Source organism: Protopterus annectens, chromosome 17.part0 (assembly GCF_019279795.1).
Source record: "Protopterus annectens isolate FY-2018-M chromosome 17.part0, PAN1.0, whole genome shotgun sequence".
NCBI classification, from domain to species: Eukaryota; Metazoa; Chordata; order Ceratodontiformes; family Protopteridae; genus Protopterus; species Protopterus annectens.
Genome location: NC_056751.1, coordinates 387997621 through 388024371, shown reverse-complemented (window position 1 = coordinate 388024371; position 26751 = coordinate 387997621). Strand labels below are relative to the sequence as shown.

General features: G+C 36.5%; 1 protein-coding gene across 10 annotated transcripts in view; it reads right to left on the bottom strand.

Annotated features, from left to right (window-relative positions):
- OSBPL5 (oxysterol binding protein like 5) overlaps positions 1–26751 on the bottom strand; it is a 1550034-nt gene that overhangs the window by 4867 nt on the left and 1518416 nt on the right. For all 10 annotated transcript variants that reach the window (XM_044059004.1, XM_044058998.1, XM_044059002.1 and 7 more), the window contains one exon: positions 19893–19995. In XM_044059004.1, the coding sequence (XP_043914939.1) occupies positions 19893–19995 (103 nt within the window). The remainder of the gene's footprint in view (positions 1–19892; positions 19996–26751) is intronic.

Below are 26751 nucleotides of genomic sequence, written 5' to 3'. Positions count from 1 at the left end.
AATCCAGAAATATAACATAAACCATTACGTCCATGCATCCTTCTTAGAATTCTGCCCCCTTCCCCTTTTAGGGCATAATGATATAATAGCAGCAAAAGACTCATTTGCTTTACTTATAGATGTATCTTGTAAATATTTCTACTTCATTATTGTATACTACTGTAGTTTTGCCATAGTAGGTGTTGTACCTTACACTGGCAGACTGGGGGAAGTCATGACTTTTGTCCAGCAAATTGTGTGTGAATAGTGGGGGATGGTACTGGAGAAGTGGAGAGATGAATGTGAGCAGATGACACTGGTTCATTTATCCTTGGGTGAGGATTTAGTTTGCTAGCTAGTCAAGCTCGACCAGGTAGATGGCTTGTACAATGCAGGTATGGTATACTAAGTAAAGGTTGCTCTCTAGCCAGGGTTGTGACTGTGTTGTTGTGGTCCATGCCTGCCACTGTAGGCTGCAATGCACCTGTCGGCCAACAAAAACAGGAACTGAGGAAAACATTATAAAAACTGAGCCATCTAACTTCTTGAATCTCACCCTCCAGTGCAGTCCACAAAATCAGGGCGCCATGAAAAGGAAATGTCTCCCTGGAGAACAGTGTCCTCATGTGCTGATGTAGTGCTGAAGCAATTATAAAGGACATGGGAAATGAAAGGGTTAATAGGGACTGAAACAGCTAGGTTGGGAAGGATACAAAATATAGAGACCATTTCTTTTTTTATTTGATTACACATGCACGCATATATAGAAACACAAATTGTGATATACTATTATAAGCTTTTAAATCCAGAAGCACATAGGTCATAACTCTGACAGCTGTTCCACAAGACCTTATAAAACCTGGCTGAATTGATAGCTAGTGATCTCTTACTCAAAAGTGTGAGATCTGAAGGCCAGCATCTCCTCTATGTGGCCATAATAAGAAAAGGAACAAAATCAATAAAGGCATACAAAGGCAAAACCGCGGTTATCTGCACCCCACACCTTAATTATTTTAACTGTGGTTGTGCACCCACAGAAGAAAGAAAAAGTTCCTTCTCAAAGTTTGTGCAGATTCTGAGTTACAACAGTGGCGATCAGACTTCCATATCTGCATATGTGAACATTTATTTTTTGATCACTGATTACAAGCATAGAATTTATTTCTTACTTTTGAAAAAGTGGAAATACAGTAGCAGCCCTCGACTCAGAAATGGGAATGAGCACAGTGATGTGTCATTGGATAAACATATAAAACGAGTGCTCACATCTCCAGTGGTAACATTATATGTCCATGCTCCCTATTGCATGCTCATAGCCATTATACCCATCTAGTCCATGTTAATGGAACAGAAAATTTCCCAGAAAACTGCTGTGATACCTCAGTAAACTGCTTGTAATTTTCTGCAGAATGGCTTAGGTCACCAAAGATAGTTCTGGAAAATGTGACATGATCAAAGTGAGTTTATTGAATCACTGACACTGGAGTACTGGAGCTTGCTTGCTTCTCCACTGTTTTCCAACCTCAGATTTGGTATATATATATATATATATATATATATATATATATATATATATATATATATATTTATATTTATATATGGTTTACTATCATAACCCTGAAGTGCACTTTTTCGTTTATTCATGTCACCAAACCTTATTGTTGAAAATAATTTCACATTCCCATTTCGAACTATGTTAATACTGATGGTTTGAAATTCGCTGTTACGAAAATGTGACCGTTGGATTTCACATGCTGTTCGGTGATGCCAGTTCGCTATGGTTATGTTAAATTTTTAACCCTTTTGAACCTGTACTTTGATGAACCACCAGTCGACAAAGTGCAATCTCTCCCTCTCTCTCTCTCTCTGTCTCTCTCTCACACACACACACACACACACACACATTTGAGGGGCTGCAAGGAGCTCCTGCAAAAAAAAAAAGAAAAACAAATAAATGAAAAAGGTCATTTTTTCGATCTTCAATGAAGCTAGTTTCGGTGAACATTTTTCGAATTTTTTTACATTTGCTGAAAACTTCCTTGAGTGTGTAGACATGATTCCTAATTCTTGCATAATCCTTTAGAGTAAAATAAATATAACAGTGTGATGAAATGGCAGAATATCTGATATCAAAAACCCCTTAAGTGGTCATAATAATACAGCCCATCAAAAAATATCACACAATTATGTGGATTACTTTCTGGCAGACCTATGATTCCAGTGCCCTTGTTTAGCATGTACACAAGCAACATACAATGCAAATGCAACTATAGACTAGAGCAGGGAATCTAGTGAAGTATCATATTCCATTAAAGTATACATTGTTCATTGTAAAGGTAGTACGTTCTGGAACTATGCTCAATTTTTTAAATTTTTTCTTAAAATCAGTTGACTATGTCATAAATCATGTGCTGCTATAACTTTTGCAGAATTTCAGAATTCTGAAGAAGACATGTACCTTGGTCAAAATGAATACAACAAAGGTTTGAAATATTTTTGCTAACATCAAGAGCAGAAAGAAGATGAGGTTTAAAGCAGACAAACACATGCTAAGTACCAATATCTTATCAAGGTAAAAGACCTGTAGGCAGGAGGTCTACCTTTGAAGTGCACTTATTCAGACACAACCAGAACATATTTATAAAAGCAAAAATGTGTATTACTGCACTACCAAATATTTATTATAGCGCATAACATCTTGGAAAACATAATTTGTTAAACAAATTCCAGCATTTTACAATTGTAGAACCACTTCATTTTACACGATATGAGGTAGTGCTGTAGTATTTCTTCTCTTGCTCAATAGTGAATTTTAAATTACTACTGTTGCATCATTTTGCCTTACCTTCTTTAATTACAATGACTATTCTACAGCACTTACAGAACTTAGTGATTGCAGTATGATATGTTCGTTATACTTTAACTGTTATAGTTTCACTTATTTGTCTGCTGTTTAATTCTTTTAACTAAACTTCTGCCAGGAAGGATGGAAAACAAAACATGCCATACCCTCTGCTTCATCCCAGCATTGCAGAGGTTATTATGAGAGTAGATTAAATTATTTTAGGACAGAAGTGACTATGAATTTGTTATAGTTTACTTATGTATGTTCCTATTTTTAAATATGAAACAGTTTATTTACTAGTGTCCATGTATTCATTCTATAAGTTTAAGATGATGACTTAGTTAACAAATCTGAATATGCTGACCTTGCATTATACAACTTTCACAGTGAGGGTTACTTAATAATCCTGGTGTTCTCACTTGGCCCAACTAGCCACAGTAAACAGATACTGATTTTCCTGAAGCCCATTCACAAGTTTTGGATAAAAGGGATATGTCACTGGCTCATCATATGTAGTATGCAGTTTGAAATGTAAAGAACCTGAGAATAGAGAACGAAGACATCTGTGTATATGCATCTAGAGGTGCCTTGTATATGGACACAAAAAACAATAAATAAAAATAAATTAAAACAAGCAAAAAATGGTTTCAAATGTAGAGTTGCAGTAAGAGTTTTATATTAAGACATGTAACAACATGAGATGACATAAAAACAGATTCACGGGGGGGGGGGGGGTAGAGTGCGGCCAAGATGGTGCACAGTTAACAGCACTGTTTTTTAGCTCTGCTTCATTTTACCATCTCTGACAGAATTTTTACTAAAAAAAAACTCAAACAGAATGTTTCAAAACTTGATGGATTTATAGTGGAACATCTGCTGAATGATTTACTACAAAAATAACACATATGAAACTCTTTTAATAGTTTTTTCCTGTCAAGAAAACTAGAAAGAGCTAATTGTCTCAGAATGAGCCATTCTAAGCCCAGTGTATAGGACAGTATTATGAAAAACAACATAGAGGCTATATTAAGTAACATCAGTGAGTTATCTGTAAAGATAAATAAAATGGAAAGCAAAACATACAATTTTAAAGAGGAATGTAAAAAACGAGTTGAAGTGCTGAGCGAATCTCTTAAACAATAATCATCACAAATCGGGAGTATAGAAGAGGCAATGTCTGACTTGGATGGAAGATTACTTGAAAAAGAGAATAACACTGAATTTCTTCTGAAACAAAACAACTTATTCCAGGGTAAAATAGAAGACTTGGAGAACAGATCTAGAAGGAATAACATCACGATTTATGGGATTCCTGAAAAAGAAGAGGGAGACAGTATGATTCAGTACCATAACACCTGGCTGCTTAAAACTTTCAACCTGCATGAAGCTTTTTCCTTTGGGATTGAAGGGGCACACAGATACTTTCTAACTCATATTTACAAAAAAAAAGAAAGAAAAAAACACCTTTACCAAGGTCAGTGATCCTAAGATTTGCTCAAGTCAAGATGAGGATTTAATCTTAAAATCTGCACTGACTAATTATCAAGTTAAAAGTAAAGTAAATACTATATGTTTTGACAATAACTAGTCTACATTAGTGATGTCCAACAGAAAACACGTGCCACTTGTTAAAAACTTAAAGAACAACAATATTAAAGCATAAATCTTGCTAACAGCAAAAATAAGGATTCACCTTCCAGAAAGAAACAAGATTTTTAACACATTGGAAGAAGCAATGGACTTTATACAGAAAAATAAAATCCTAGAAAAAAACATAAGAAATGGACTGGAATCTATCAACTTCTTTGAAGAGAAATGCAACAAGAAATCACGATGTTCAAGGGATAGGAAATCGAAACAAAAGCGGTCGACTGAAGTTAGTCGAGTTGCATGGTGCACTTGACCTTTTCATAATCGATATTCCGAGACTGTGGAGGGAGGTCGCGCTTCAGTGAGGAACAGGGAAGTAGCCCATTTCCTCAGTGTAGTGCAATCTCGGAGTTGGTATATTTAATGTGCAGGGGGTGTGGGGAGCATAGCCCCCCAAATGGGGGGTGCAGCTTCCCTGCAAAATAGTAGAGGTGAGCTAACTGCCATGGCTGGAAGAGGGGAATTTCAAAAATATGGAATGCACTTAATCGTGCAAACCATTTTCGGCATTCTGCTCTATAATGCTTTTCAAATACAACATTATTTTTCAGTCATAACATTAATCGACCTAACACTAATCGACCTTTCAATGACTTGGATGGAAGATTACTTGAAAAAGAGAATAACACTGAATTTCTTCTGAAACAAAACAACTTATTCCAGGGTAAAATAGAAGACTTGGAGAACAGATCTAGAAGGAATAACATCACGATTTATGGGATTCCTGAAAAAGAAGAGGGAGACAGTATGATTCAGTACCATAACACCTGGCTGCTTAAAACTTTCAACCTGCATGAAGCTTTTTCCTTTGGGATTGAAGGGGCACACAGATACTTTCTAACTCATATTTACAAAAAAAAAAGAAAGAAAAAAACACCTTTACCAAGGTCAGTGATCCTAAGATTTGCTCAAGTCAAGATGAGGATTTAATCTTAAAATCTGCACTGACTAATTATCAAGTTAAAAGTAAAGTAAATACTATATGTTTTGACAATAACTAGTCTACATTAGTGATGTCCAACAGAAAAACACGTGCCACTTGTTAAAAACTTAAAGAACAACAATATTAAAGCATAAATCTTGCTAACAGCAAAAATAAGGATTCACCTTCCAGAAAGAAACAAGATTTTTAACACATTGGAAGAAGCAATGGACTTTATACAGAAAAATAAAATCCTAGAAAAAAACATAAGAAATGGACTGGAATCTATCAACTTCTTTGAAGAGAAATGCAACAAGAAATCACGATGTTCAAGGGATAGGAAATCGAAACAAAAGCGGTCGACTGAAGTTAGTCGAGTTGCATGGTGCACTTGACCTTTTCATAATCGATATTCCGAGACTGTGGAGGGAGGTCGCGCTTCAGTGAGGAACAGGGAAGTAGCCCATTTCCTCAGTGTAGTGCAATCTCGGAGTTGGTATATTTAATGTGCAGGGGGTGTGGGGAGCATAGCCCCCCAAATGGGGGGTGCAGCTTCCCTGCAAAATAGTAGAGGTGAGCTAACTGCCATGGCTGGAAGAGGGGAATTTCAAAAATATGGAATGCACTTAATCGTGCAAACCATTTTCGGCATTCTGCTCTATAATGCTTTTCAAATACAACATTATTTTTCAGTCATAACATTAATCGACCTAACACTAATCGACCTTTCAATGGTAAACTGATTTTTACATAAATAAAAGTTACTATTGGAATGATATCAGATAATTAGAGTAACACTCATACTTTTACAAGTTAAACCTGGACTACGTATAACTGTCCTTCTTTTAATGCAAGTTTATATGCTATGTCTCTTTTAAAAAAAAAATGCCACTCTGCTTTTTATTAAACATCTCGTAAAAATAGTGCTTGCTGAATCATTAAATGTTATTTCTTTGAGTGCAATGGCTTTTTGGTGGTTGGGATAGTCTGAGATGTTTTTTGTTGGTTTGGAAGGGTTTGAGGGATTGATGTATGGTGTGCAGGTGGCTTGGGCTTACTTGTGAGTGTTTTTGTGTGAATTGCAACTGCTGGATTATACATTTTCAAGCCTTTATCATGAAAACCGCCTTGAAACAACTTAGACTCATGAGCACTTTTGCGATGGTGCGCGACTTCTGAAAATTCTAAGAATTGACCAGGTTACTTCGTCCTGTCTAAAAGTAAATATTCATAATATTTTGAATCACATGCTAAGATGTTAATGAATGCAAGTTAGATAATAAGCAAAAGACAGTGAATTGCATTCTAAACCACTGTCAGTTATTAAATAATTCTGAATGCTTGCTACTGTTAGTATACTTAACATACAATAGCACCCAGGAACGTTATACTATGTTATAAAAAGTATAAAAAATATAGTTTCTTACATATATATATATATATATATATATATATATATATATATATATATATGTATATATATATATATATATATATATATATATATATATATATATATATATATATATATATATATATATATATATATATATATATATATATATATATATATATATATATATATATATATATATATATATATATATATATATATATATATATATATATATATATATATAGATTCACTTTAGAAGCTCGAATTCCCAAAATCTCGAACTTCATATGGTCGAGACATAAAGATCGAGTTTTGGAAACTCGAACTTCTAAAATGAAACCCAAAAAAAAAAAAAAGTCAAACATCGCTTTTGCGGGCCCTGCACTCTATGGGGGCTGTGCCCCCCACACCCCCCCTACTTAAATATACCAACTCCGAGATCGCGCTACAGTGGGGAAAAGGGAAATCTCCCATATTGCGTTGTATGCAGAAGCATAAAACAGATTTCCCACTTCCTGTCAACACCGCAAAAAAGATAAAAACATTACGTACACACAGAGCGTACAAGAAGCCTTGCCTCTGTGTGCACGTAATGTTTTAAGGTAAGTAAAGTGTTATTTTTTTAAACTTTACATATTCGATTTACTAAAATGTCGATCATATGGTCTCGACCATATGACATTCGAGATTTCAGTAATTCAATTATGTAAAGTGCTTCCATATATATATATATATTGGAATGTTATCAAATAATTAGAGGTTGGGAGGATGGCCTAATGGTTAAGGTGTTTGCCTTATAAACACAAGGTGCAGGGTTTAAGTCTCACAAGGGATAATTGGCTAAGCTTAAAAAAATGGCTCACAAGGACAGCTAGCTTAGTATTAACCTATGAACCTAGAGTAACATTCATACTTTTACAAGTTAAACCTGGATCACACATAAGTGTCATTCTTTTAATACAAGTTTATATGCTATGTCTCCTTTATAAAATGACCATCTGCTTTATATTAAACATCTCATACAAATAGTGCTTACTAAATCACTACATGTTATTTCTTTAAATACAATAGCCGTTTAGTGCTTACCATACTTTGAAATGTTTTTGTTTTTTTAGTGGTTTGGAAAGGTTTGAGGGACTGATGTATAAAGTAGAGGTGGCTTGGATTCACTCGAATGTTTTTGCTTGAATTGTGGCTGACAGTCTGTTCATTTGCAAACCCTTGTCATGAGGACCAGCTTGAAGAAGCTTAATTAGAATCATGAGCACTTTTGTGATGCTGCAGGAGTTCTAAAATTCTAAGAACTGTCCAGGTTACTTCTTCCTGTCTAAAAGTGAATATTCATAATATTTTGAATCACATGCTAAGATGTTAATGAATGCAAGTTAGATAATAAGCAAAAGACAGTGAATTGCATTCTAAACCACTGTCAGTTATTAAATAGTTCTGAATGCTTGCATTATACCAAAAGGATAGTTTATATACTAGCCTACAGAATTATACTTCTGATAAAACATTTAAGATTGAGTTTCTCTGTATTGTCTCTTTTTAATGATAACAAAACTTAATATCTCAGAACAATTTATTATGGAAAGTTTGAATCTTAAAAGGTAAGATTTTTCAGATGTTTGTTCAAATACAATTAGACATAACATTTAAGGAAAAATAGGACTGATTCTAACAGTAGGACTATCTAACAGTAGTACTAGATTAAAGAGTATCAAACATATAAGGGTAAATATAAATGTTTTGTTATATGACACTCTACACTAGGATTATAGTTAAAATATAAAACCTAGGAATATAGTAATAGTAATATTACAAGACATAGTATACAAACAGAAATAAAAAGAGATCAGTATAAGTAAATATGTATATAGATAAAAAAGATAAATATGTCTAAAAGGGTGGGCGGTTGGCATAGTGGTTAAGGTTCACCTCATAAGTACAATTTGCAGGGTTTTATTCTCATACAGGGTAATTGGCTGGGCTTGGAGTGTCTCACAAGGAGAGTTAGCCTGGTACTAATTTATGAACTTATGATCCTATGAATAACTTTATACACAGAAAATGAAACAGAAAAAAATATAAAATCATCTGCCCTACAAATTAATCAATATGAAAATAACACATGACTTCCTCCCTACAGTAGCCCAGGGAGATAATATGAGGTACAGGGAAATATGATTGTAGAGTTACTCAGTTTGGTCATACCTCTCAACCATACCATACCAAATTCCTGAGTATTTACCTGTCTTCAGGTCAAAATAATGGGGTGCCTTGAATTCCCGAGTGGACCCTTTAATTCCCAATTTTCTTTTGATTTTTTTTTTTTTTTTGAGAAGTTGACACGGGATGATGTCAGGTTCATAAGGGAGACTGCCATCCTATTGGAATAGGGCTTGGACAGTCAAGACTGTGTCTAATGCAACTTTGTTTACTTTTTTTTTTAGGTACGAATGTTTATAGTGGAAGACTCATTGATTGAACGTTTGCCGCAGCAGGCAGTAGCAGCATGGCTACGTAGTAGTACAAGCGACTAGCAAGCAGACTAGCAGAGCTGTAAAAGCTGTTTCTTTAATCTTAATAAAAAGTAAAGTTAGTTCTTCTACATTCTGCTTCTGCCAGTGGTGGCAGCCATTCCAGCAGTGCATGTGCTGCAATTGCAATTTCGAAGAAGTTGTACTTTCTAATGTGAGCTACGCAACTCCACATCTACATCAATCCAAATTGAAAAGTGGTCCCGGAGGCTGGAAGCAGGTGCCAGGTGGCAGTTTGGTGGCAACAGAGGTAGCTACACTAAAAGGGGTGCTAAAACGTGTATGTATTTACGACCGTTGTTCCACCAATGACCCTAAGCAGCAACAAGGAAAATCTTTAAAAGCACTGTGTGCGTCCCGTTGTGTTAACATGCCGTAATTGTTGGGATATGGGATCATTTCCATTATTGTGCACATGCACTGAGTTTCAGAAAGCAGGCAGTGTGACCCCAGCCCAACTCATAAACCCCCAACCCTGTAGCTGCAGTATGAGTCTAGCCTCTCCTGCAGAACTGCAGCTTCAGTCTGAGCTTGGGACAGCAGACGAAGAAGGAGAGACTGCAAGTGGGAGCCAGAGGGAACCGTGGCCACCGAAAGGGAACAAATTATGCAAAGAGCAAACTTTTTTACTCATTGTTCTCCACCAGAAACAGAAACATTGGCTGTTTTTCCACAGAAGGAAGAAACCCCACTATGTGGATTGCTTAGCTCCGCTGGTGAGTAAAGCAGTGCAATAAAATGCTGATACTTTTACCGAAGTGCATAAAGCACATCTTTCCCACCTACAGTAATATCTTTTTAGCGGAGAGGGGTTGGTTGGGGCTGTCACACTGTTCACATGGCTGTTGCGACATGCCAGGGCTGGGCAGCTGATCTCTCTGTCTCTAAACCTCACGATTCTGGATACAGACTGCTGGTAGTGATGTTTTATGTAAATATATATTTTCTAACCACGGTTTTAATCTTCTCTATTCAGAGCCAATGTAGCATCAAAAAACGAATGAGATGCTGATAAAAAACCTGGGCTAAATAATATGGTTACCATCAAGCCAATGTTGGAATTCAGGCAAAAACAGTATCATTAATTATGTTTCATTTCTTTGTTTTAGTAATAGGCCACAATTGGTCTGTTTTATATGCTATATTAGTATTATGTTTTACAGCAGTGTTTCACAGTGAGTTTTAAACATCAATTTAACAGAAGTATAATTACGTTTTAAATATAGTAATATTACTTTAACAACTTGATTGTTTTTTTATGTATTGTTTTTTTATAGGCTGGCTGTGTCATGTGGTGTTTTGTCTGTATTGACTATATAATGTGAATACTTTCAATTCGAAATGTATTAAGTAACACTGAGGAAGGGATACTCCCGAAAGCTTTGTTTTCTGTTTTAGAAATAAAGTAAGTTTTCTATCTCATTTGTTAGTGATGTTGTATGTATGCAGGAATGCACAAGAGTGGAACCATTTTAGTTGTCTTGTTAATTGGAGCTGCAATACATTGAAATTAATTTCATGTTACTTTTTATCCTTTAAGTTGTAGTTAAGTGGAAATGACAAGTTATTGCTCCTTGTATTTTCTTTATGATTAAGAATATGGATGACAGTTAAATTTAATTCTTTATGGTTCTGGATTTACACTTCTGTGTCTCTGTTGGACAGTGGCACAGGAAAATAAGTTTCTTGGGTGGCGTAAGCTATGGAACCTTGCTGGCTAGGCTTACATAGGCCCTTGGGCCGATAGCCTAGTACCTACCTATGAACCTATTAGTGAACACTTATTGGATTCCAGGGGTTGGAGCTAAAGATGCATAAAAATTACTTAGACACTACAGCCTATTACATGAAAGGTTAAGTCATAATGGCTGGTGATTTTAACTGTATTTTATCAAAGATCTTACTGCAGATAGAAAGCTGGCAATTACATCTTCAGACAAACACTTAATGAATTTAGTAAATCTAATGAATTTATAGGATATATATGAGCTAAGGAAAACAAACTCACATCAATTTACCTATTATTCATATAGATATGTAAAACAAACAAATACTGATAAAATTTTTGTCTTTTTGACCCAAGTCCCATACACATGTGCAGTACATCAGGAAAAAGCCCCAGGATACCGAAAAACCATGGAAGAGCAGCACAAAGGCATTATACAAAGACATTATTTAAAACAAGTATTTTTTCTTAAATAATGCCATTGTATAATAGCAATAACCCACGGCTGGGTGTGGGCAATACTGGATTTACCCACGGTTGGCTTTGTTTGGTCATGAGGGTGAAGCCGTCGTGACCAAACCATACCAACCGTGGGTAAATCCAGCATTACCCACACCCAGCAGTGGGTTATTGCTTAAATATATCACAACCAGCCATAAAAAAATAGTACCTAATAGTTTTATCTGGTTACTAAAGCATTTTTTGCATAAATGGTATTACACACTCTTCTCAATTTTCATATTTAAATAACATCACTTCCTCTTTCCAAAAATTCACATAATCTAACAACTGTATTAAAGACTTAATATTTTCTATGTTTCCAATGACATATACAAATGACTGCTTAGAAATTCATAACTTCAACAAAATGGTAGCATTGGAGCAACAAAGTAATTATATTGCATCAATTCTTAAGTGGCACTTATATATATATATATATATATATATATATATATATATATATATATATATATATATATGGGTCTACTTTGTTTCATTGAATTTCATTTCACTGAATTTCATTTCACCCTGACCACTTCGCTGAAAACTCAAATTACTGAAAACTCATTTCACTGAATCTCATTTCACTGAACTGCAGTTAGTATATATGGCGCTGTCTAGAGTACTGTAAGCCAAGTAACAGGTATATGTCCTTTTCACCACTGTAGTGTGATCCTGGAGTTAGTATATATAGTTAGGGTGGATGTGGGGGACACAGCCCCCCACAAATGGGGGTGTGGGGGGTGTAGCCTGGCACCCATGTCCCTTTTGGACAGAAGTAGTTTATAAATGCCTGGCCTTCAATGTCCTATTTGGATACAGAACATCATTATTCTTTTGGGAAAACTTGGCTGGGCCTAGAAAGGCGTCCTGGGTCATTAGGCTAGTAACAGTCTATGAATCTATGACTCTATATATGCCTGGTGACCTCCTCATATGACAGCCAGTCAACTGACTGTCCACACACACACACACACACACACACACACACACACACACACACACACACACACACACACACACACACACACACACACACACACACACACACACACACACACACACACACACACACACACACACACACACACACACACACACACACACACACACACACACACACACACACACTTTCCCATCCCCACATGTTATGCATGGTCCACATCCAGCCACAAGTTCCCCAGGCACCCCCTCCCACCCAGAACACCCTTGCTAGTGCTACCACCTTAGGAAGCAGTGTGCTTTATCACTGCTGCCTGCATGGCTTGATGCTGCACTTACACACCATCTTGAAAGACTGTAGAAGGTGTGCCACTCTGGGAAGGCAGTGGGTAGGCCAGTGTGATGCCTTTCACTTGTATACACTATTCTCTGTATAGTTTGCTTTTTTATGATTTTGCATTGTTTTAGTGAATGTGTTACTGTTTTATGCTGAGGAGGTTAGGAAATGCATGACTATGGCTTACCAGTCTACTTGAGGGGTGGTGGTTCCTGGCTAGCTCTTTTGCTACTCCAGTGCTATGGCAGAAGCCTTTGGCATAGAAAGTAAGTGCTGAGGCTCCCCAATCTAGAGATGATAGCCTATGTCTAAGCATGCGAAAAAGCATGCATGCATACATAGGATATTGGGTCACTGGTGGTCCTTGGGTGATGAAGGTACACATGCCCCCATCAAGGGGAGGGGTTAGGCATAAAAATAGAGATGGCCCCATAGCCTGCATCCTAGATACTATGAAGCTTCTGAGAGACATGTACCATAGGATTTCCTATAAAGGGACAAGCAATTTGCTATAAGGCCACAGATTGGGGGGGTAAGCCAAACTTTCCTGAGCAGTGGATGAGGATATACACTCATGGAATGCAAAGCAGACAGCCCAAATGGGAGCATGGGTGCAAAGAAGTCTCATGGCTACCTGGACAATGTCCTCCATGGCTGCTTACCATGTACTGCACTGGGTATTTCTTTAGTATGTGGAAGATGGTGGGTAGGCACAGGGGCATAAAACTCCAAGGGGAAAATGTATAGAAATGTAAAAAGGCAAACCTAGCATTCTCTCATGTGTGTACACCTACCTATATTTTGTATTCCGTCTGATATCATGTAGCTGTATTTTATGTATATATCAAAGCTGGTGTTAAATGTGGCGTTTTTCTCCTCAGCCTCTGCTGAAAAATCATGCTGTCTTGGGCTGGTATCTGAATGGTTGTCTAAAGATGTTTGATCTTTGTGGTAATGCCTAGGACATACTTTTAAAGGCAGCATTCAGTCCCTGATAGCATGATGACTTTCTATTATGTTCCCTGGTTTAATCTGTGACTAGATACGTACATTTGGATGAGACACTTGGCTTTAGTCTGCATTTGTTACCACAATACTTTTGTGCATTATATTTGACAGTGAGAGGTTAATCATACTCAACAACATTTGATGTGGTTATGGTAGTTTGTATATTTTGGAAGGTTGCCATTTATTTAAGAGAACTTTCATGTTTTAGCTTCTGTTTTTTACTGAATAGCTTGATTTTTTTTTAAATGACATGGGGTCACTGCCAAAACAGAATACCAATGAAGCTCATTTGGGACTTTTGCTATACTGTTAATTTATCTCAGTCACCTTCAAGAACTGCAATTGCATGTAGTTAGGTTAGTTCTATTGTCGAGTTTTTGATAAATATTGCAAAGAAGAATGGGTCAAAAAAGTACAGTTGTGATGAAATGCACTTGCCCTAACAGTGAATCATTAACAAATGTTCACAAATACTTAAAGATTGCCATACTCCATAATCATTCTGTTTAAGGACTCAGTTTAATTAGTTTTTGACCTCTACATTACCAGAGATTTGCCACAGTGCCAACCTGTCCTAAATAACCCTAATATTACTTTGAATAATCCCATGATTACCTCTTCTATACTTTACAAATGTAAGGACAAATGTGATGCTGGTTTTCTTTTTTTAACTTCTCTAAATCTTTTGGGTTTCTAATACCATGATGGGAATGGGCCCCATTCCTAAGTCAAAGTATGATTAAAGTTCATGACACTGGTATTGTTTCAATCTTTGATGTCAGCCAGAAGATGTGCTCTTTGCAGCAATGTGCCCAGTAATGACTCCTTCTGCAATTCATACAGAGTTACATGTATCAATAACATATCTAAATACGATTGTAGATTCCTTTTTATAAGCCTGTTGCTCTTACTACTATTGGAACTGTCTGGGTATCTTTCTTCCACACTGTTCTTATTCTGCTTGCAAATCCTGATATTTTATGACTTTGTGTCTCTCTGTACACAAGACACTATAGTCACTGGGTGTAGCGATTTCAATGATCAATGCTACTTTTGTCTTCTTTTCATGGACTATATATGGTTTTCTCAATCTTTTGAACTGTTGGTGATGGGTGATCCCATGTGATACAGACTTCATCATTTTTTGTGATGCTTTGTGGCTCATGTTTGCAGTATTTTTCAGCTACTTCGATATTATAATGTTTACACAATCCCCAGTGCAACAGTCTTGCCACATTATTATGCCTTTCAGTATACAGAACTTCTGCCATTAGTATGTCACAACCAGCAGCAGGATGTAAAACGGTTTCCAATTCTGTTTTACAAAACCTACATTTGTCTGTTTCTCCCATGTGTTCAATGGACTTTGTAAACCAATGTGTACAGAGTCCACTATCTTGGGCCATCAATATTAACCTTTCATCTTTTGGTTTGAATTCACTTCTTCTTAACCATTCCTACATTCGATCATGATCAACATGAGGTAGTTCCAAGGGTTTTCTATACTTGGAACTATATTTATGCATTGTCCACATTTCTTGACTTCTCATCTGATCCTTCACCTTACATTCTTTCTTTTGTTTGTTGGCATATTCAGTTGCTGCCAGATTTATATCTCCTTCTGGTCTAATTTCTATTCCCACTTGATGCTGATATGCTTCTGTTAGACTAAGCAGTGAAGACATCTTAGATTTATTCTCCTCATGTTTCATAACTTTCCCTATGTTTGGGTCTTGTGAGGTCAGCAGATATGTATGCAGTCCCATGACTGCAGATCTATACATGTAATCAGTTTCAAGGCGGCCCATCCCTCCTTTGGAACAGGGAATATATAACCTTGATATGCACTGATTTTTATAAATCAGTTGGTGTGCATGAAGCATCCTTCTTTTTTTCCTACTGTATCCAGTACCTTTGGGGGCCAGTCAATCACTCCAAAATTGTAAGTTAGGACAGGAAGAGCAAATTGGTTTATAGCCTGAACTTTGTTCCTAGATGTCAATGCTGTTTTCAGGATTAATTTAAGTCTTCTGAAGTATTCCTTACTACGTTTTATTCACATTTTTTATGTTTTACTGTTGACCCTTCATCAATTCCCAAATATTTATATACTCTCTATTGCTCAAGCTCTTTTATATCACATTCTTGTCCCAAACTGATGTTTTCTTGGTGCTGCAGCTTTTCTGCTTTAAAGGTTGCTTTTGCACATTTATCAAGACCAAATTACATTCTTATATCATCTGAAAAAGTTTTGACCACTTGCAGTTGTGCTTTCAGTTCCTCGTCTGATGAACTACACAGTTTTAAATCATCAATAAAGAGAAGATGAAAAGTCTTTACACTTTGTTGCTTTCTGGGAGCCAGATTATAGCCATGACATAATCTGTTAAGCAGACAGCTTAATGGTTTAAGGGCAAGACAAAAGAGCATAGGTGACAGTGAGTCTCCCTGGAATATCTCCCTTTAAGTTTTATCCCGGGAATGATAATTTGTCCTTTATCATGGTTTAACTGCAAAGTGGTTTGCCATTGTTTCATGGTCACTGTAATGTAACTGATCAGTGTGTAGGGTGTATCTTATGCATTTTAAGCACTCTTTTATCCATACATGTGGAATACTGCTAAAAGCTTTTTTGAAGTCTACCCATGCATACTTAGATTCTTCCCCTTTTTTTACAGTTCTCCATTATGATTTGATTTAAACAAATGATCCTTTGTTCCATATGACTTTCTTTTGTTACACTTTTGCTCTATTGCCATGATTGAGTTTTCTTCTAAATGACTTATAAACTTTTGTTGGCATCAATTCTAGGGTATAGTTTATACACCGTCGGAAGGCAAGTTACTGGTCTATAGTTTTTAGGATAGATTGCAGAGTCACTCTTAAATAGGAGTACTGTTTTTCCTGTTGTTAACCAGGTTGGTGTCAGTTCAGGGTGCACATATAAACAGTTCTTACTCATGGCTAAATCTTCATGTAAAGATGTTAATACTTCTAGCCAGAAGTTACTGTACGTAGTTAGGTACTGCATCTGGGCATAGGGTTTTCCATTTAGGAGCTTTTCTTAACTTTGTTTCAATCTCTCTGGCCATTTCTTTATCCCATTTTATATCCTGTACATTTGAACTTCTTATTCTTTCTTTTACTTCTTGAATTCATTCAGCATCTTTATGTGCCACAGGATCTTCATAAATATTTCTCCAAAATGGATCTATTTCTTCTTTTTTGGTGGTGTTTCAATTCCTTTTGCCTTGTATCCCTATGTTCTATAAAAAAATTCCTTTATATTTACCTGCATATCTTCTAAGTTTTTCTACCTGTGCTGATATTTTTTGCTTATTATTTGCAGTAGCGAACAATAGATCCTGGTCTGTTTTGATACTACTAATTGCTTTTATCATGTCTATCTTTCTGAGTACTTTTGTTGATCTGTTCCCTCTTCTATACTCTTCTGACAGTGACACTTCTTGCATTAATTGCTTTATAGTTTTCTCTGCTTGATACTTTCATGACAGAATTTGATTTCTCCCCTCATTTCACTTACTGCCCTTGTGTTTTTATGGCAAGACTTCATCTGTTATTAATTTAGTGGAACAGTAATATATCCTATTTATTAATGTTATATTGCATGAATCTCTATGAGCAGTCCTACTTACTGTGCTCATCTGTTTTATCAAACTTCTAACTTTTTAGGTTTTATTGACTTTCTGCAGTTTATTTCTTTCATTGATCTTAATGTTTGCCCATCTCTGTTAAAGGAAGCAACTCTTCTCCTAGATCATTTTCTTCTAAACTGATGGCACCTTCTTTGTTCTCCATTTCCTGTGGGCATTTTACAGAAAGTTCCAGAGCATCTTCCTGTGCCACATTCTCTTCAGTTTCATCCTGTTGCTCTTTCATATGAGAATTCACTGGCCTATCACTCCACAACATTGACTGTGTCAGAGTTTCCACAGTTTCCTGTTCCTTTCCTTAATGTGCAACTCCAACTGAACTTTTGCACTGGTTTCCTGTGGAAGGCTCCAAATTATCTTCATATGGCATCTGATCAGATGTTTACTATGCCACTGTTTTTTTCCTTAATTTGAGGATCCATTGCTTTTCTATTCTATTGTGATGTTATCAAAGTTGGATTTTTCTACACTAAATCATTCACTTCACAGCTAATCCATAACCAGAGTCTCTGTTTCTTTAACTTCTCCATTACTAATCCTCTTTTCTACTTTTTCTCATTGTTTTCTTATTTTTTGTATTATAAAATTTTCCATATCCAGATGACTTTGCCTATATTTATCTTAAAATATATATTTGGTGCTATTCTTTTTGTATTGATTAGTTTTGCTTTCTCCTTTGCTAAAATATTGTACCACATTAAATCTCTTTTTCTTTCCCATGTCCATATTTCTTTTTTATACCTTTCAAAAATCTCTAGGTGTGGTTCTTCATATTTTTGTATTTCCTCAGTCACTTCTTTTTCCAAACGGTCTAGGGTTTCTTGGCCTATATAAAGTTTTTCATAAATCTGTTGTATTAATGAACACAAATTTTTATATGAAGCTTCTGACAGGTTTTCTTGTGCAAGTATTTTTCTTTCCTCTAATTTTCCTCCTAATCTTTTTGTATAACTTTTGCATGGAAATTCTGGGCTTCTTGCTTAGTTATGTTATTGATATTGCACTTTGTATACTTCCTTATGTTACTGTATACTGACATTGTATACTTACTTGTGTTACTGTATACTACACTTTGTACAGTAACTTGTGTTACTATATATTGACTTTGTATACTTATGTTATTGTATACTGCACTTTTTATACTTATGTTACTGTATAGTGACTTTGTAATCTTGTGTGTGTTACTGTATACTACACTTTGTATAGTTACTTGTGTTACTGTATACTGACTTTGTATACTTATGTTACTGTATACTGTACTTTGCATACTTATGTTACTGTATACTGACTTTGTATACTTGTGTTATTGTATACTGTACTTTGTATACTTATGTTACTGTACACTGACTTTGTATACTTGTGTTATTGTATACTGCAGTTTGAATAGTTACTTGTGTTACTGTATACTGACTTTGTATACTTATGTGTGTTACTGTATGCTACACTTTGTATAGTTATTTGTGTTACTGTATACTGACTTTATATACTTATGTTACTGTATAATGCACTTTGCATACTTACTTATGTTACTGTATACTGACTTTGTATACTTATGTTACTGTATACTGCACTTTGTGTAATTACTTATGTTACTGTATACTACACTTTGCATACTTATGTTACTGTATACTGACTTTGTATATTTGTTTTACTGTATACTGCATTTGGTATAGTTACTTGTGTTACTGTACACTGAATTTGTATATTTCTGTTATTGTATACTGCACTTTGTATGCTTGTGTTACTGTATACTACACTTTGTATAGTTACTTATATCACTGTATACTGAGTTTGCATACTTATGTTACTGTATACTGTACTTTGTATACTGACTTTGTATACTTCTGTTACTGTATACTGCACTTTGCTTGTGTTACTGTATACTATACTTTGTATAGTTACTTGTATCACTGTATACTGACTTTGTATACTTATGTTACTGTATACTGTACTTTGTATACTTGTGTTACCATATACTACACTTTGTATAGTTACTTGTATCACTGTATACTGATGTTGTATACTTATGTTACTGTATACTGCACTTTAAATACTTACTTATGTTACTGTACACTGATTTTTGTTACTGTACTCTCGCACTGAGGCTGTAACTGAAAAGAGCAACTATACAGTTATTAAATTGTAAAACAAAATAAATGCACATGATGGATTTTCATGACCCATGTCTCTGTATAACAGTAAATAAATCATATTTTGGGCTGTTTTATAATGCAAAATTATTGTTTCAAATCAATGAATTTCCAATCTGAAAATATGAGAATCAATTTATCAGATTTAAGAAGCTTTAGACAACTTAGTGACATTTTTTTCTTACTTGAAATTCACAAAACTGCATGTGCTGACACTATTACCTGTATATGTCTCTCTGCGTGCCCTGTAAAGATGCAATAGCTGCTTGGATATCTTTGAGTTCTCTTGATCCATTTTGACAGTGACTGCATTGAATGTTGAAGTCTATAGAGAAAACATGAGCATTATTTGCTTCTTCTGAGCTAAAAAAAAAACTAACTTGGAAAATCAAATTACAGCAATAATCAATCAATCAGAAGAATAACTTGTTATTATTAGATGTAACATATTGGCAAACATCATGTGAATTTATAGTTTTACTACTTATGCTGTCAATAATAAATTAAATTTATATTTATTGAAGTGACATATAGAATGATAATTTGTAGCATGAATTTTCTCTTGCCTGGTATGACCTGTTGATGAGACAAAGCCCAAGTGACTGAACTCAGAAACAAAATGGAACTAGCTCTCCATGTCAGTTATAACCTCACCCCAGACATGGATTATTGTTAGAATACAAGTTTCTGAATAATAAAAGTCCATAACAGTTCGAATTTGAACTGGACATTTATTAGGGGTACTCTGCTAATTGTTTTTTTGATTTTTAAATATCTACAGTAGTAGTCAGGCAAACTATAAGGCATTACTTCCACTAGTCATAAATGTGCTAAATGCTTGTAGAGGAACATAAGCAAATCCTTTATTTAAATGGTGAATAATTATCAGCAATACGATTCATTTACTTCACAGGAACATTTCTAAAGCTATTTGGTGAACTGCTAACACTAATCAGTGAGGACCAGATTCAGAAAGTGCTGTGGTATAGCAAATCCCCAGCCTCCTGTGCCCCAGATAGAATGGAAAATGCCTGGGGTGTGATTCAGAGAAGATTCACAGCCTACCCTATCACACCTGGTGCACAAAACCAGTCAGGACCACAGAGCAAATTCAAATACTGCCACATACAGGCTACATACTGTAAGATAATGCTGCTGCCTCAGGGCTCACCTATACCTGAGAATGCCAGCAGAGATGTAGAAAGGGAGGATGTAATGGTCACACTACTGAAGCTCACATTATGATCTGGTAGCTGCCTACCTTCATGCAGCTTGCTGATAGGACAGAACCACAATGGTACAGCACACTCAGTACACAATGCAAAAAAACTGCACCATTTGGCAGTATTTCCTGATGAGGATACCTTTCTACATGCTCCCACAATGAAAGATCTAAGGCACTGTGATGAATAAGTGACTCAGATTAGTGATCACTGTTAGCTGCTGAAACATTATGCTGACTTGTATCATTCCTGTATATTTGCATCCATGTAAGGGAAGCAGAGGTAACAAAACTAAGGTGTTGTGCTCCTCAGCATTGCTATATATTATCATAAGCCCCTGTGCATACCATATACATGTATAAAGGACAAACAGATATACTATGCATGTTGAAGCAGGTCCTATATTCCTATGAAAGAAACAACAGTACGTTTACAGAAGTCATATATGTACAGTGCACATAGCAATGGCTATGGAATTGTGTTGACTGTGCACTGACAGTATATTCATGCCACACAGAGGCATCATCACCTACTGTTGGCCCATATGCTATCTCTCTACAGTTATATGTAGATCATGGCATGCATATCATTAGCATGCCAACAGTCATATCCTTTAATGCCATCCAACAGGGATGGTGGTGCATAATGGGGTGCTATATGATAAGCTGAGCTAGTGTATGTGATTCAGAATAAAAGGCTCAATGGCATGGCTCATTCTGTATGTATGTGTGGCATGGCTCATTTGAAAGTATTACTGCTGCTGGATACCTCAGTTTGTGTCAGTGCCTGACTACATAACAGGAGGAAACTGGCCAGTCAGTTGAACAGACTGGATTTCTTTTACCTGTGACATGCCTGCAACATGTCTGTGCATCAATGGTCTTCAATGATATCTCTCAAGTGCACCAAATAAAGTCCTCTATATGATCTGTCTTGTCAGTGCAACCTCATCTGCAGGAGTCAGACTGGGCATTTAACCATAATTCACATGCTTACATGTGAATTGTTCTCAAACAAACATTTGTTGCAAAAAACATGGACTGAATCTAAATGCCAAGAAATGAATAATCGGGTCTATATTAGAACATCGAAGTTTCAAAACTTCGACTGTTCTAATATCGACCCCTATTCAGTGAAAGTTGAAAATATCGAAGCAATAGAAAACCAAATTTTTTCATAGGGAAAGAATTCGGTTGTCCACTTCTGTTGCTTCAGTATTTAAAGCGTTGTGGTGGAAAGTTATGGGTCGGGTTCAGGTAAGTGTGTGATTGAGTGTGGGTTTGGTTAGTTAGGGTTAGGGTGCGGGTTAGGTATGTGTGCGATTGTGTGGACGTGAGGGTTAGGGCGGGTTAGGTGAGTTAGGGTTAGGGCGTGGGTTAGGTATGTGTGCGATTGTGTGGACGTGAGGGTTAAGGCAGGTTAGGTGGGTTAGGGCGTGGGTCAGGTAAGTGTGCGAGTGTGTGAACATGAGTGTTTGGGTGGTGTAGGTGAGTTAGGGTTAGAGCGCGGGAGAGGTGAGTTTGTGATAGTGACGGACCTTAGGGTTTGGGTTAAGGTAAGTGGATAGTTATTGGTGTGTTTATAGTTTAGTGTAGGGTTAGGTGTAAGATTTTAGGTGTATGTGTGTGGATTGCTGTTTGTTTGGTGTGCTTGTGTTATGTGTATGTGTTTTGGAACAGTAAATTTTTTCCCTAGGAAAAAATTTGCTGTTCTGTATGTTTGATGTTTTCAGATTTCACTGAATAGGGGTCGATATTAGAACATTTGAAGTTTTGAAACTTCGATGTTCTAATATAGACCTGAATAATCATATCCTTTGTCAAGCATGACTTCGCTTCTAACTACCACACTGACAACAATCCCCTAAAAATGAGACCATAGTTTGAGATCTGGCAACCTATGTTGAGAATGAATTGTCTTTTAATCACCATGTATCAACTGTCATAAGGAAGTCATTTTTCATCACACAGCTTATATCTAAAGGTATTGTGTCCAGATCCAGGGACATAATCATTCCACTGTACTCGGGTCTCATAGGTTCATAGGAGAATATTAGGAATATTAGGCTAATGGCTTAAGAGCCCTTACAAGCCTAGCCAATATAACACAATTTTATCCAATATATGGCCCCTAGGGGCCAGAGGATGGCATGGATTTGTGTCTATGCACTGAGTATCTTACAGATTGACCCTGTCCACAAAGGACATAGGCACTACCACAAGTGTGAATTTGTTATTCTCCATCTAATCATCCAAACTGTGCTTGAAGAGGGCCAGTGAAGAGCCCTGCTTAATATGAAGAGGAAGCCTGTTCCAAAGACAGGGCAGTCTCTGAGACACGTATCTGTCTCTGGAACATGTTTTTTTTTTAGATGTTGATTAAGTTTAGATCCTTAGATTGGGTAACCCTCCTGCTGTTTGACTTGCGGATGTGTAGCAGTTCCATCAGGTCTGTATTTGTGAGTGCCTTGTAGGTCAGGTATAGGTTGCCACTTAATACTCTGTATGAGACATAATAAAAGGATAGGGCTTTTCGGCAATCTACATAGGACATTTTATTTATACCCTGTATTTTCTTTGTGTGGAACCTCTGTGGTCTCTCAAACTGCTGTAAGTGCCTTGAAAAGCACATGCCAAATGGCACACTGTATGCCATTATTGGTGTAATGAGGGCTGACTACAGCAGGACTATAATTTGCTTGGATCTGAATGCCATACCTTTACTAAGTTGTGCCACACAGAAGGATTTCTCACCACTGTGGACACATGGCAGTCAAAGTTCAGGGTACTATCTATCTATGTACCTAGATCTTTCACCTCTGAGTCTACTCTTAGGGGTGGGTTATTGACGCTGTAAGTTGCAAGGGTATTTGACTTCCCAAAGGGTATGATAATGTATTTTGTCACATTTAGTTTTAGCCTATGGTTCTGGCGCCAATCATTTGTCTGATCTAAATTATCCTGAAGGATATCTATATCAATGGATGATTCAATGATTGCCCCCAGCTTGCAGCTGTCAGGAATTAGCCTTGACTTCAGAGAACTATATTCCTAAAAGGTGCCAGCACTGAACCCTCTGGCACACGACTAGTGACTGGCCTCTTGCTGGATCTGGATTCACCGACTTTAACTGTATGTGTCCTGCCCATAAGCCAATTGGCTGTCCACCTGGTGATGTTGGAATTTATGCCCAGTTTTGTGAGTTTATTTATAATACCTGAGTGGACAACTGTGTCAAATGCCTTGGCCATGTTGAGGTAGGTGGTATGCATTGTTTTACGTTTATCAATTGCCTTAGTGACTTTCTCAAAGAAATCCATCAGATTCAGTAGGCATGATCTGCCCTTGATAAAGCAGAATTGGGTCGGGTCCAGTGTTTGGAGGTTTCCTATGTCATTATCGATTATTTCCATGATAATTCTTTCCAGGGTTTTGCACGTGAAACTAGTGAGACTTATGTGTCTGTAGTTTCCAGGGTTTGCAGATGGCCCACCTCTGTGCAGAGAGATGACTGTTGCTGTTCTCTGTTTGGATACTATAAGTAAATACAGTTTCACGGGGGCCTGATAGGTCATGTTTTGTGCTATTTAGAAGGCACCTTGAGATACTCTCTGGGCCCATCAGTGCAGTGTTCTTGGCCTTCGAGAGACCATTGAGGACCTGCTTCCTAGTGATAGTAGGAGGAGTTATATTTGATGGCATTTCTTCAGGGGAGGTTGGGGGTAAAGAGGATAAAGTTAGAACTGAATTTGTCTATCAGTATGTTTGCCATAGCTTCTGGCTCAGTATAGGAGGCTCCATTAACAATGAGTTCTGCACACAATTGTGTATTGCCTTTATGTTGTGAACATAGCTAAAGAATGCCTTGTGGTTGTCCTTTGCTTGGGATGTCAATTTCACCTAAAAACTGGCTTTGGTAGACTTTAATTTTCTTCTGAATTTCTTGTTTAGAATAATGAGTGTGCTTTTATCCTGCTGAGTGCTACACCTCCTAATTTTTGCCATGATTTTCTTCCTTCTGTTATACAGTCACAACTAATGTGCAACCACTGATAACATGGTTGAGAAGTTAAGAGTATCATAGCAATTTCAGTGTACTCACTGTGAAAATCAGTGCTGCATTAACTGCTTTGTACTAGATATTAGTCATTGTGTGACAATCCACCCAGTGTGATAATGTGACTTTTTCTTTGGTTTCTATACATATGCCACTGTGGGCGTCACAATAGTACATTACTGCCTCACAGTGCTTGGTTCTGCAGAGGTGCCTATGTGTGGAGTTTGGTTGCCTTCCCTATGTCTGTATGAATTTCTGCTAGGTGATCCCATGTCCTTCCATGTCCCAAAATCACACTGTAGGTGAACTAATCATTGTTTAGATTATCAGAAGTTGTACTTGATGTGTAAGTGTGAGTACATTGTTTCTTGAGATAGACTGGAGTCCCATGCAGAATTACTTGCTCTGCCTTTTACTTACTGAGTGCAAGGATAGGCTATGTTGAGTCCAAAAACCCTTAACTGTATCAGTTGGGTAATCAGAAAGTGAATTAAATGAATGCGTGAGCCATTCTGCTGATTTTCTAATGTGTGGTAATGACTGTTCTATTATCGTTTAATTTTCCTTCTGCTTAATGCGTGAGTCACTCTGCTGATTTTCTATTGTGTGGTAATGACTGTTCTATTATCGTTTAATTTTCCTTTTGCTTAATGCGTGATCCACTCTGCTGATCTTCTATTATGTGGTAATGACTGTTCTATTATCGTTTAATTTTCCTTCTGCTTAATGCGTGAGCCACTCTGCTGATTTTCTATTGTGTGGTAATGAATGTTCTATTATCGTTTAATTTTCCTTCTGCTTAATGCTATGCTCATCGACTCTTGGAGTGGGACACTTTACTTACAGGAGGTCTACTTTGTTAACAGTGATGAAATTTGCTAATGAGAAGAGTTACAATGTTATGTTCTTAGAATTAGTGACTGTTACATAGCAAAGCATAAAATAAAAATAACATATTAACTCAACAACAGATTTGATTAAATTTGCAACTATTTATCAGTTGAGAGGAAGAAAATAAACATAAAGCTGGCATTCTTTTCACATGTAATTGGTGGAAAAATAAATTATCTGATAGACTAGAAATGAACAAAAGAGTAGCATACGATACAACTTGGAGGTTTGTAACAAAGGTTTGTGAATTTAAGTTGTAAAAAATAAAGGATGCTATCTAGCTTATTAGTATAAAGTATACTAATTCTGGTGGGTGTTGTTGCACAGATGCAGTTTTTGTTGTGAAAAGCATTATTTTGCAGTAATCAGCAACTAAATGACTCATAATACAAAGTATAATGCACAATTTAAAGAAGCTTAAAAAAAGACCTTCAAATGGTTGGTTGGGAGAGAGGGTTACTGTAAAGGAGAATGACAACATAGCCAAATGCTAAAGAACAAGAACATCTCACACACACATACATTTAGGGGATTGTGGGACAAAGTCTACACATCATGATAGGGGGCAGCATAGCCTCGCCCCCACAAAACAAATTCTGGTTTATGGATACAATACAATGTGATCACGTGTGAGTCTTTGTAGTGCTGACAGTTTGTTTCAACTGTTTCACTGATATTCATTGAGTCTCACAGAAAGAAGGCCTCCTGAGTTATGAACCTCATTTACATCATATTTACCTCAGCAGATCACAGACAATCATCACTGTCACTATATTAAACCACTCAGAGTGATTCAGTCATATACTGCAAAAAATAAAAGTATGCTGCTCGTGGATTTGTGAGCAATGTGTCTCTTATAAATAATGATTACTGGTGCATTAATACATAAAACTGGAGTAAGAAGATCACAT